Source organism: Sinocyclocheilus grahami, unplaced genomic scaffold, assembly GCF_001515645.1.
Source record: "Sinocyclocheilus grahami isolate Dianchi unplaced genomic scaffold, SAMN03320097.WGS_v1.1 scaffold1276.1, whole genome shotgun sequence".
In the NCBI taxonomy this organism is placed as follows: Eukaryota; Metazoa; Chordata; class Actinopteri; order Cypriniformes; family Cyprinidae; genus Sinocyclocheilus; species Sinocyclocheilus grahami.
In genome coordinates, this window is record NW_015506455.1 from 255,465 (window position 1) to 267,251 (window position 11,787).

At 42.5% G+C, this 11,787-nt stretch overlaps 1 protein-coding gene across 1 annotated transcript in view; it reads right to left on the reverse strand.

Moving 5' to 3' along the window:
• The window catches only part of arfgef3 (ARFGEF family member 3), an 84,968-nt gene that overhangs the window by 65,238 nt on the left and 7,943 nt on the right, over positions 1-11,787 (reverse strand). The window contains exons 3-7 of the mRNA XM_016254721.1: positions 11,613-11,658; positions 11,020-11,104; positions 9,570-9,674; positions 7,579-7,906; positions 7,134-7,246 (exon numbers count right to left, since the gene is read on the reverse strand). Coding sequence (XP_016110207.1) covers positions 7,134-7,246; positions 7,579-7,906; positions 9,570-9,674; positions 11,020-11,104; positions 11,613-11,658 — 677 coding nt within the window. The remainder of the gene's footprint in view (positions 1-7,133; positions 7,247-7,578; positions 7,907-9,569; positions 9,675-11,019; positions 11,105-11,612; positions 11,659-11,787) is intronic.

Sequence of the window (11,787 nt, forward strand, 5' to 3'; positions counted from 1 at the left end):
CAGCGGCAGTATCAAATGAGCAGGGCACTGCAGCGGCAGTATCAAAATAAGCGGGGCACTGAAGCGGCAGTATCAAATTAAGCGGGGCACTGAAGCGGCAGTATCAAATTAAGCGGGGCACTGAAGCGGCAGTATCAAATTAAGCGGGGCACTGAAGCGGCAGTATAAAATGAGCAGGGCACTGCGGCGGCAGTATCAAATTTCATTTAACTGATCAGAATTAGATGGGCTTTCTTTGTGTGAAAATTATTGGTCCTGATATAGCTCTTGAAGGCGTCCAATGACCATCGACCGAGAGTTTGGATCTGCTGCTGTGAGAGGCCTTTTTGAGCTGCTGTAGTTACTGCCCCGATTCGGAAGGAGTGGCTGGAAAATCTTTTTACGGGTATGATTGGTTGGACAATGTTTATTGAACATCATTTGGATAGATTTTTTTGAGACCGAAAACGTGTGACGGCGTGGTTACAGTCATCGACAAAAAGAGGGTCAAGAGGGGATCTAGACTGAGAGCTTCTGAATTGTAGGCAAGAAAAAGTTCCTGATACGGTTGAATTGGTGACGGGAGGTTAAAAATTTTGACGTGGTGACCTCTTTTTCCTGATCTGATTTACTTTGTTTGATGAAATAGGAGATAGCTTCGCTGTCGAGCATGGAAAGGTCGGAGACGGTTGGATGGAGTTTGGGGTTGAATGGAAGTTATTGTGAATTCCAAGCATCTCAGGAAACCACAAAAAGCCAGTATGAACATTGCGTAGAGTCTACGAGCGGTATGAAGTGAGTGGTACCCTGTGCGGAGAATGTGGATACATTAAAGAATGTTGAAAGTTATCGGCTGTCTAGCGTCCGGGCTTGGCGGATGAGAGCGCTGAATTCCTTTGATCAAAAGAGATGTTTGAGAATTGTTTATTTCAGGAGAGGGGGCGCCGTAGATTAATTTGTGAAAAAAATTGGATGCCGCTTAGATAACTTTTGATTGACCGGGCTTGGAGTTTCTTACAGGTGTTAAGGTAGGAAACGAAAGATGTGATTGAGAGGAGGAAGAAATCGGGAAATGGCAGGTTGTACGAGAGGTGGAAAGCTTTAAATCATCTCCAAGCAATTAGATAAGACTGGATGGTTCTGGGTGAAACTGCTTGGAGGATCGAACCGAGTGACGCGTTGAGGAGGTTTTAAGGGATATGTTATGGGAATACGAGTTGCGAATAGTGAGGTACTGGGGTTGGCGCTGGGTCCGCCTCCGGAGCCAGCGCTCTGAATTTCTGCGAGAAACTGAGACTTGATTGTATTAGGCACAGGGGGTGGTTCCTGAGCTGCAGCATTTGGTGAGGTAGGTAGTGAGACTGCTGTGAATAAAATGTACTGAGGTTTAGATTGGAGAGAAGGGTTAGAAGGAAGATAAGGAGGGGCCGTAACTTTTTGCAGAGGCAGCCTCACGCACGGATTAGCCTCTGGTGCTTAGGGAAGCACTTAGGAAGAGGTAGAAGGAAATGAGGGAGGAGGCCAATAAGCTTGCGTTGCTGGTGGCTTTCTTTGTGTGAAAATTATTGGTCCTGATATAGTTCTTGAAGGCGTCCGATGACCATCGACCGAGAGCTTGGATCTGCTACTGTGAGAGGCCTTTTTGAGCTGCTATAGTTACTGCCCCGATTTGGAAGGAGTGGCTAGAAAATCTTTCTACGGGTATGACTGGTTGAACGATGTTTATTGAACATCGTTTGGATAGATGTTTTTGAAACCAAAAACGTGTGACGGGGTGGTTACAGTCATCGACAAAAAGAGGGTCAAGAGGGGATGTAGACTGAGAGATTCTGAATTGTAGGCAAGAAAAAGGGCCTGATACGGTTGGATTGGTGACGGGAGGTTAAAAATTTAGACGTGGTGACCTCTTTTTCCTGATCTGATTTACTTTGTTTGATGAAATAGGAGATAGCTTCGCTGTCGAGCATGGAAAGGTCGGAGACGGTTGGATGGAGTTTGGGGTTGAATGGAAGTTATTGTGAATTCCAAGCATCTCAGGAAACCACAAAAAGCCAGTATGAACATTGCGTAGAGTCTACGAGCGGTATGAAGTGAGTGGTACCCTGTGCGGAGAATGTGGATACATTAAAGAATGTTGAAAGTTATCGGCTGTCTAGCGTCCGGGCTTGGCGGATGAGAGCGCTGAATTCCTTTGATCAAAAGAGATGTTTGAGAATTGTTTATTTCAGGAGAGGGGGCGCCGTAGATTAATTTGTGAAAAAAATTGGATGCCGCTTAGATAACTTTTGATTGACCGGGCTTGGAGTTTCTTACAGGTGTTAAGGTAGGAAACGAAAGATGTGATTGAGAGGAGGAAGAAATCGGGAAATGGCAGGTTGTACGAGAGGTGGAAAGCTTTAAATCATCTCCAAGCAATTAGATAAGACTGGATGGTTCTGGGTGAAACTGCTTGGAGGATCGAACCGAGTGACGCGTTGAGGAGGTTTTAAGGGATATGTTATGGGAATACGAGTTGCGAATAGTGAGGTACTGGGGTTGGCGCTGGGTCCGCCTCCGGAGCCAGCGCTCTGAATTTCTGCGAGAAACTGAGACTTGATTGTATTAGGCACAGGGGGTGGTTCCTGAGCTGCAGCATTTGGTGAGGTAGGTAGTGAGACTGCTGTGAATAAAATGTACTGAGGTTTAGATTGGAGAGAAGGGTTAGAAGGAAGATAAGGAGGGGCCGTAACTTTTTGCAGAGGCAGCCTCACGCACGGATTAGCCTCTGGTGCTTAGGGAAGCACTTAGGAAGAGGTAGAAGGAAATGAGGGAGGAGGCCAATAAGCTTGCGTTGCTGGTTGATGATGCCCTGCTTGGACGTCTGCAGCAGGGGCTGCAGGCCATTGACAGGAAAAAAGGAGTAGCGGAAGGGTAAGAGTAAGGTGGCTGAGCTTGAGTGGCTAGCGGAGGCAGCCTCACGCACGGATTAGCCTCTGGTGCTTAGGGAAGCACTTAGGAAGAGGTAGAAGGAAATGAGGGAGGAGGCCAATAAGCTTGCGTTGCTGGTTGATGATGCCCTGCTTGGACGTCTGCAGCAGGGGCTGCAGGCCATTGACAGGAAAAAAGGAGTAGCGGAAGGGTAAGAGTAAGGTGGCTGAGCTTGAGTGGCTAGCGGAGGCAGCCTCACGCCAACGTCTGCCACCGGAGGTAGAAGGAAGGGAGGGGGGAAGGATAGGAGTTTGGGAAGCTACGCTAGCGGGCAACGTTGCGTGCGGCACTGTAGCTGAAGGCGCCGCAGTGACTGGTTAAGAAGAGGAGTGAGGCAATGCAGTGTGAGGAGCAGCCGAGTCTGGGGCACCTACTGACGGCCTGCTGCGTCTTGAAGCTCGAGGGGAGCCGGAACTTGATCTGGAAGACAATGTAATTTTTAATGAAAGTAGGGAGCTATGAGGAAGAGGTGCATGGGCTGCAATTGTCAGCAGAAGCAGACTGACGTTTAAATCGGTTTCCGGGTTAGTGTCTGCTATGGGAGCTGGAGGCCACTGAAAAAAGAAAAAAGAGGTCATTAGAAACAGGAGGAAAAGCCAGAGACGTGTGGGCCTGAGTTGCAAGCGGAGGCAGCCTCACGCTTCTTTCAGCCACGGGAAGGGAGTGGGGTTTGTGACATCCTGAAGAGCCTGTGCAGCCTGCACAGCTAGCAGAGGCAGCCTCACGCTAGTGTGTGCTATGGGAGCTGAAGACCACTGAAAAGAAAAAAGGATTAGAAGTAACAGGAGGAAAGACTGAGATGTGAGGGCATGTGTTGCAAGCGTAAGCGGCTTTGCGCTTGTTTCAGCTGCTGTAGCTGTAGGCCACGGGGCTTGTAATATTCGGAGGAAATGCTGGAGAGCCTGTGCAGCCTGCACAGCTTGCAGAGGCAGCCTCACGCTAGTGTGTACTATAAAAGCTGGAGGCCACTGAAAAGGAAAAGGATTAGAAGTAGCAAGAGAAATATGACGACTTTGACAACATCATAAAATGACTAAAAGTCATGCTTTTCCTCTTAACCACACAATAAGAAGTAAGTATTGAAACAGCTAGCCAGCCAAGCAGCACATCAGATGGTAGAGACTTGGAGAGAGGTGCCTAGCAGTATGCACAACGCATGCAAATTAGGTTGCTAGTTGTACTTGTTCAATAATATTAATAATAATAATAGTTTCTTTATGATACACCTTAGTTGTTAGTTTGCACCTATAATTGTACACTGTTTAACTTATTTTCACGAAAATCAAATCTTTTTCATCTTATCTGTCTATCTGAGCACAATGTGTAATTTAAAATACAGGTAAAAAGCTAGTGAAAATGAATACAGAAAAGAGTAATTTCATTGTGTGTTTTACGCAGAGCAGCAGCCGCTCCACCTGGGCCAGACTGATTGATTATCTGATCGTGCTCCTCCCGCACCTTGTTAATAAAACATCATATTGATGACAGACTCGAGCGCATGGACTGTGTCAGAAAGCGAACGTGCATCTGTGTACTATAGCCAGTGTAGACTAGATAGCGGGCCTATGGTGGCCTATGGTGAAAAGATTACTATTCGTTGATGTCTTACTCTAGAGGTGGTGTTTATGCAAATGTTTGTGCCCAGGTGATGTTATCTTGCACCTCAGATCCTAACGAGCCATTTTTGGAGCTTGATTAAATAAATGCTTTTGTTTATAATGAGGAGGATGTTTTAAGCTATGAAACTTGCAGCAGTGTTGCAAAGTCCACGGTTTTCCCGTGGAATTGGGCTACTTTAACACTGTTGCTGCGGGTTGTTTTTTTATGTCAGCGGGTTGAAGCGCCCCTAATAACTTGATATTCAGCCCCTGGAATGCGAATTTTACTGGAGGAACCCTGCCGAAAAATTTATTTTACCCCCCTTGAAACGCGATCGGGCTAGTTTTGAGTAGCAATTGGGCGGGTTTTGTTGTGAAAACCTGGCAACCCTGACTTGCAGGATGTTTTAATGGTACAAAAAATCCCCTTATATGCCAAAAGATCAAGGCAAATTTGATTTTTCATATCATGACCTCTTTAAGATTTTGGCCTTCTCAAGAGACAAACTGAAGTGATTGTTGGTCGCCATCTGTTTGTGCAGTGTGAAACAGCCTTTATATGTCTGAATGTCACTGAATAAGAAACAAAATATCTTACAGTTTGAGAAGATCAAGATGTGACTTCCTTTTTGAGAAAGACCGCTTTCTTGTCTCAGGCTCAATGACGCATGGGCCGGCCAGGTCGAACAAGCGCTGAGGACTTCCCACAATCTGGAGGGGGGCAGGGGGAATAACTGCATGTTTATTAGTACAGGAAAACCTGAGTACTCAAGGAAGCAGTAGAGATTTTTTTTTCCCATGTCTGTGGCATAAAATGAGAATCTTCTGAAATGCAGCGGCACATGAAATTGAGTATGCATAGCCAGAAGCATTTTGAAATAATGCATATGCATATAGTACTGTATGTTTCACCACATAATTAAAAAAAAAAGTCTAAAGTGTTTTACTATTTAGATCATCATAGAAGAGATGTTACACTAGAAGTATGACATAGTGTGTAAGTAGAATACACTGTGTGTGCATACTAAGTGTGAAGGTGTCACCTCTTTCATGATCTTGATGGCCTCCACTCTGTGCTGGGGTGGTGGGTAGAGCAGAATACGGTGGTACAGGGACTGCAAAACAGGCTTCATGGACTCGACACAGCCCACCAGACGGACTAACTCTGCTGCCACATAGCAGATGGTGCGAACAACTGGCCCAATCATGACGGGAGCACTTGATGAGCAGCCAGAACCCCGGCCCTGATCCAAGACCGCTGTCCCCGGTGCTGCGTCTGAGTCCTGGGATTGCCCACCATGGGCAGAGGTGATGGTTTTATCACTCGCTGGGTTTCCCATAATCACCACAAGAGTTGGACACAACTGCTTCCTGTGTGTAGACAGTACACCCGCACTGATGATGTTTAATTGCAGCAAGATCCTCCAGAATCATAATAATCACTTTGTAAAACCAAAGTAACACAGATTGAGATTATGCGCTTTAAAGAAATAGATGCGTTTATTGTACAATGGTAATATTTTTTTGACATACTTAGGAAATATCAAGGTTCCCACTGAAGTATGGTGGAGGATACTTTAAAGAGATAGTTCACCCCAAAATGAAAATTCTGTCATTAATTACTCACCCTCATGTTATTCCAAACCCGTAAGACCTTCGTTCATCTTCGGAACACAAATTAAGATATTTTTGATGTGTGTAACTGAGGTGTGTGGGGTGTATATATATATATATATATATATATATATATATATATATATATATATACGTATTGTGCTTGTTAAGGTGATTAGCTGATGAGCTCCACCTGGGCCAGACTGATTGATTATCTGATCGTGCTCCTCCCGCACCTTGTTAATAAAACATCATATTGATGACAGACTCGAGCGCATGGACTGTGTCAGAAAGCGAACGTGCATCTGTGTACTATAGCCAGTGTAGACTAGATAGCGGGCCTATGGTGGCCTATGGTGAAAAGATTACTATTCGTTGATGTCTTACTCTAGAGGTGGTGTTTATGCAAATGTTTGTGCCCAGGTGATGTTATCTTGCACCTCAGATCCTAACGAGCCATTTTTGGAGCTTGATTAAATAAATGCTTTTGTTTATAATGAGGAGGATGTTTTAAGCTATGAAACTTGCAGCAGTGTTGCAAAGTCCACGGTTTTCCCGTGGAATTGGGCTACTTTAACACTGTTGCTGCGGGTTGTTTTTTTATGTCAGCGGGTTGAAGCGCCCCTAATAACTTGATATTCAGCCCCTGGAATGCGAATTTTACTGGAGGAACCCTGCCGAAAAATTTATTTTACCCCCCTTGAAACGCGATCGGGCTAGTTTTGAGTAGCAATTGGGCGGGTTTTGTTGTGAAAACCTGGCAACCCTGACTTGCAGGATGTTTTAATGGTACAAAAAAATCCCCTTATATGCCAAAAGATCAAGGCAAATTTGATTTTTCATATCATGACCTCTTTAAGATTTTGGCCTTCTCAAGAGACAAACTGAAGTGATTGTTGGTCGCCATCTGTTTGTGCAGTGTGAAACAGCCTTTATATGTCTGAATGTCACTGAATAAGAAACAAAATATCTTACAGTTTGAGAAGATCAAGATGTGACTTCCTTTTTGAGAAAGACCGCTTTCTTGTCTCAGGCTCAATGACGCATGGGCCGGCCAGGTCGAACAAGCGCTGAGGACTTCCCACAATCTGGAGGGGGGCAGGGGGAATAACTGCATGTTTATTAGTACAGGAAAACCTGAGTACTCAAGGAAGCAGTAGAGATTTTTTTTTCCCATGTCTGTGGCATAAAATGAGAATCTTCTGAAATGCAGCGGCACATGAAATTGAGTATGCATAGCCAGAAGCATTTTGAAATAATGCATATGCATATAGTACTGTATGTTTCACCACATAATTAAAAAAAAAAGTCTAAAGTGTTTTACTATTTAGATCATCATAGAAGAGATGTTACACTAGAAGTATGACATAGTGTGTAAGTAGAATACACTGTGTGTGCATACTAAGTGTGAAGGTGTCACCTCTTTCATGATCTTGATGGCCTCCACTCTGTGCTGGGGTGGTGGGTAGAGCAGAATACGGTGGTACAGGGACTGCAAAACAGGCTTCATGGACTCGACACAGCCCACCAGACGGACTAACTCTGCTGCCACATAGCAGATGGTGCGAACAACTGGCCCAATCATGACGGGAGCACTTGATGAGCAGCCAGAACCCCGGCCCTGATCCAAGACCGCTGTCCCCGGTGCTGCGTCTGAGTCCTGGGATTGCCCACCATGGGCAGAGGTGATGGTTTTATCACTCGCTGGGTTTCCCATAATCACCACAAGAGTTGGACACAACTGCTTCCTGTGTGTAGACAGTACACCCGCACTGATGATGTTTAATTGCAGCAAGATCCTCCAGAATCATAATAATCACTTTGTAAAACCAAAGTAACACAGATTGAGATTATGCGCTTTAAAGAAATAGATGCGTTTATTGTACAATGGTAATATTTTTTTGACATACTTAGGAAATATCAAGGTTCCCACTGAAGTATGGTGGAGGATACTTTAAAGAGATAGTTCACCCCAAAATGAAAATTCTGTCATTAATTACTCACCCTCATGTTATTCCAAACCCGTAAGACCTTCGTTCATCTTCGGAACACAAATTAAGATATTTTTGATGAAATGTGAGAGCTCTCAGACCCTGCATAGACAGCAAGGCAACTGTAATGTTCCCAGGTCCAGAAACGTAGTAAGGGCATCGATAAAACAGTCCATGTGACATCAGTGGCTCAACTTCAGTTTTGCGAAGCTATGAGTATACTTTGAGCGCAAAGAAAACAAAAATAACAATTTATTTAAAGGGTTAGTTCACCCAAAAATGAAAATTAGCCCATAAATTACTCACCCTCAAGTCATCCTAGGTGTATATGACTTTCTTCTTTCAGACGAATCCAGTCGGAGTTATATAAAAAAAATTGTCTTTGATCTTTCAAGCTGTTTAATGGCAGTCAGTGGGTGTTGCAGAGCATCAGTTCAAAAGAAGTTAAATAAAAAGCGCTCATCCATAAAAAGAAAAGTGTCTCACACAGCTCCGGGGGGGGTGGGGGGGTGGTGAAACGGAAACGTAAACAAACGTAAACAATGCTGATTACGTCGATTACGCTCTTGGGTACTCTCCAAAATGGCGGGAAACGTAACTCGGGGGAGAAGAATTGTTAAATAAATAGTTTTTTTTGTTTTCTTTGCGCTCAAAAAGTATTCTCTGAATACTTCAGTTCAGCTGAAGTTGAGCCACTGATGTCACATGGACCGTTTTATCGATGTCCTTACTACGTTTCTGGGAACATTACAGTTGCGTTGCTATCTATGCAGGGTCAGAGAGTTCTCACATTTCATCAAAAATATCTTAATTTGTGTTCCGAAGATGAACGAAGGTCTTACGGGTTTGGAACGACAAGAGGCTGAGTAATTAATGACAGAATTTTAATTTTGGGGTGAACTAACCCTTTAAGTTGTCATTTATTTACACTTGCAATCACATAGTAAAATATATGGTTTTGAAGGCTGTCAATTTAATGTTAAATTAATGCAATTAATTGCGTATTAAAAATGAAAAGCAATAATACTTGTGCATAAGTTGAGCTACTTTTAACTACATAAATTGCAGAGACCCTTGATTTAAATGTGCACAGAGAACAAGGACATGTCTCACCAGATGAGGTCAGTGAAATTGCGATGCAGGTGCATTGTGGGAGGACAGCTGCTCAGCATAGACAGAATACACTCCAGGTACAACAGCTGCAGCAGCTGGTTTTCACTAAAGAAACACACACACACACATTAAAACACTAGATAAATGTCTGAAATCACATATGGAGTAGGTAAAAAAAATTGATGAGGAACGAACTTCATGACCATTAAAAATATGTTCTTTATAGTATAAATGTGTGCAATATGAATGAAATCCAGACATGCTACATTTGATTTAAATGTGCACAGAGAACAAGGACATGTCTCACCAGATGAGGTCAGTGAAATTGCGATGCAGGTGCATTGTGGGAGGACAGCTGCTCAGCATAGACAGAATACACTCCAGGTACAACAGCTGCAGCAGCTGGTTTTCACTAAAGAAACACACACACACACACACACATTAAAACACTAGATAAATGTCTGAAATCACATATGGAGTAGGTAAAAAAAAATTTATGAGGAACGAACTTCATGACCATTAAAAATATGTTCTTTATAGTATAAATGTGTGCAATATGAATGAAATCCAGACATGCCACCATGTTGGCTTTGTCATGTGACCTATGCATCACTTTACTCCCATTCACAACTCCTCTCCTGTGGCTTCAAGGGATAGTAAAGTGTCCACTGGATGCTCACTTTAAAATCTTGGTGGTAGTAGGAGGTCACTTTTCGCCTACTGTTTTATACTCCAATTTGGACATACAACTCATTTTACATACTGTTTTCAGAATCAGAATGAGTTTTTATTGCCAGGTATGTTTACACATACGAGGAATTTGTTTTCATGACAGAAGCTCCACAGTGTAACAGAATGACAGTGACAGAACAAAAACATAAAAACAACTGCAGAGCACGCCACGGAGGCAGCCATCAGCGCCGGCGCCATTGTGAATAAAGTCTTTTTCACATACTATATAGTAAGGAAGTACGCATATTCTGATAAAGGGTAGAACAGATTGACTTTTTGAGTTCTTGCTCAAAGTCAGAATGAACTATCCTATATTTTTACACTTTATATGAGAGGTGTTCGAAACTCACTGTCACAATGCTAATATTCATCCTCCAAGTAAATGGGATTTCTATGCCATTTTTTTGTTCATCAACAAAAAAAATTGTCCCACTTTATATTAAGTGTATTTACATAAAAAATAGGTACAATGTACTTATTGTGTTCACATTGTATTGCAAAACACTTTTGCTGCTACTGAGGTGGGATATGGGTAAGGTTAGGGACAGGTTTGGTGGTATGGGTTGGTTTAAGGGTGGGTTAAGGTGTAAGGGATGGGTCAACAGTGTAATTATAAATGTAATTACATTAATTACAGAAGTAATTACATGCAGGTATTTTTAAGATATAAGTACAATGCAAAAACATGTATGTACACAATAAGTGCACTGTACCAAATTATTAATTTAAATGTAAGTACATAGTAGTTAAGGCCACTTAATATAAAGTGGGACCAAAAAAAAATTTGTTAAAACAACAATACATGTGATTTGAGGCATCATTCATACTGTCTGTTAGACGTTTCTGCAATACTTAATAAAAAAACTGCAAGACAGTGTCCCTCTAGAAGCAGGATTGTACAACCCTGGGTTACAATTTTGCTATTATACTGCGAGTAGGAGCTACAGTAATGTGAGCAAACACCACTAATAATGCTAGTCTAATAATAACAACCCAACAACAAGTTGAAGATATGCAAAGCTTACTTGGAGACAGACTCCATTTTGTCACAGAAAACAGTGAGCGCCATAACAACATCTTCATACAGTGCATCAGTAGTGGGAGACAGATCTGAAAACATGAAGATATACGTAACTTACAATAAATGGCAAACTGAAAAAGCAAGCAATTGAACGATACCCTTGGTGCACGTAAACACCTCAACCAATTACATGCTCTCTTCCTTACTGTGCTCAAAATATTTTTTGGTGAATAATAATTATGTATGTGAAACATTAAAGAACTGCACATAACGAGCTGCTTATCTCTTCTGTGATGCATTTTAATGCTTATTAGATAACCGCGATCATCTTAGCAACATGCTCAAGAGGAATATGACCTCTCAGAAAAAGGTTGGGAACTTCTGCCTTATAAGATAGATACCTAGTGTGCAGATTTTAGAAAAGAACTAATATCAGTGACAGCTGCTATCATCAGTAAATGTGATATACTAGTTGAGCTATGAAAATGATTGTGGAAAATGATCAAATCAGAACGTTTGACGGATGAGTCATGCTGAAAACCCCGTCTTTGGCTGGCAACCGGAAACACATTTTCACGGCTTATCGATTCAGTGTACCTCTGCGCTGGTGGACAGGTATGCAACGTTCCTCACCATCAACACCCTGTAAAAACCCAACCAGACACTTTTATAACATCAGTTCATTCTTAACATCCTTAATGTATAAGAAGTCTAAAAATTAAAAATAAATAGTCACAAGGGAAACTGGTAACTTTTGCATAAAAAAAAAAAA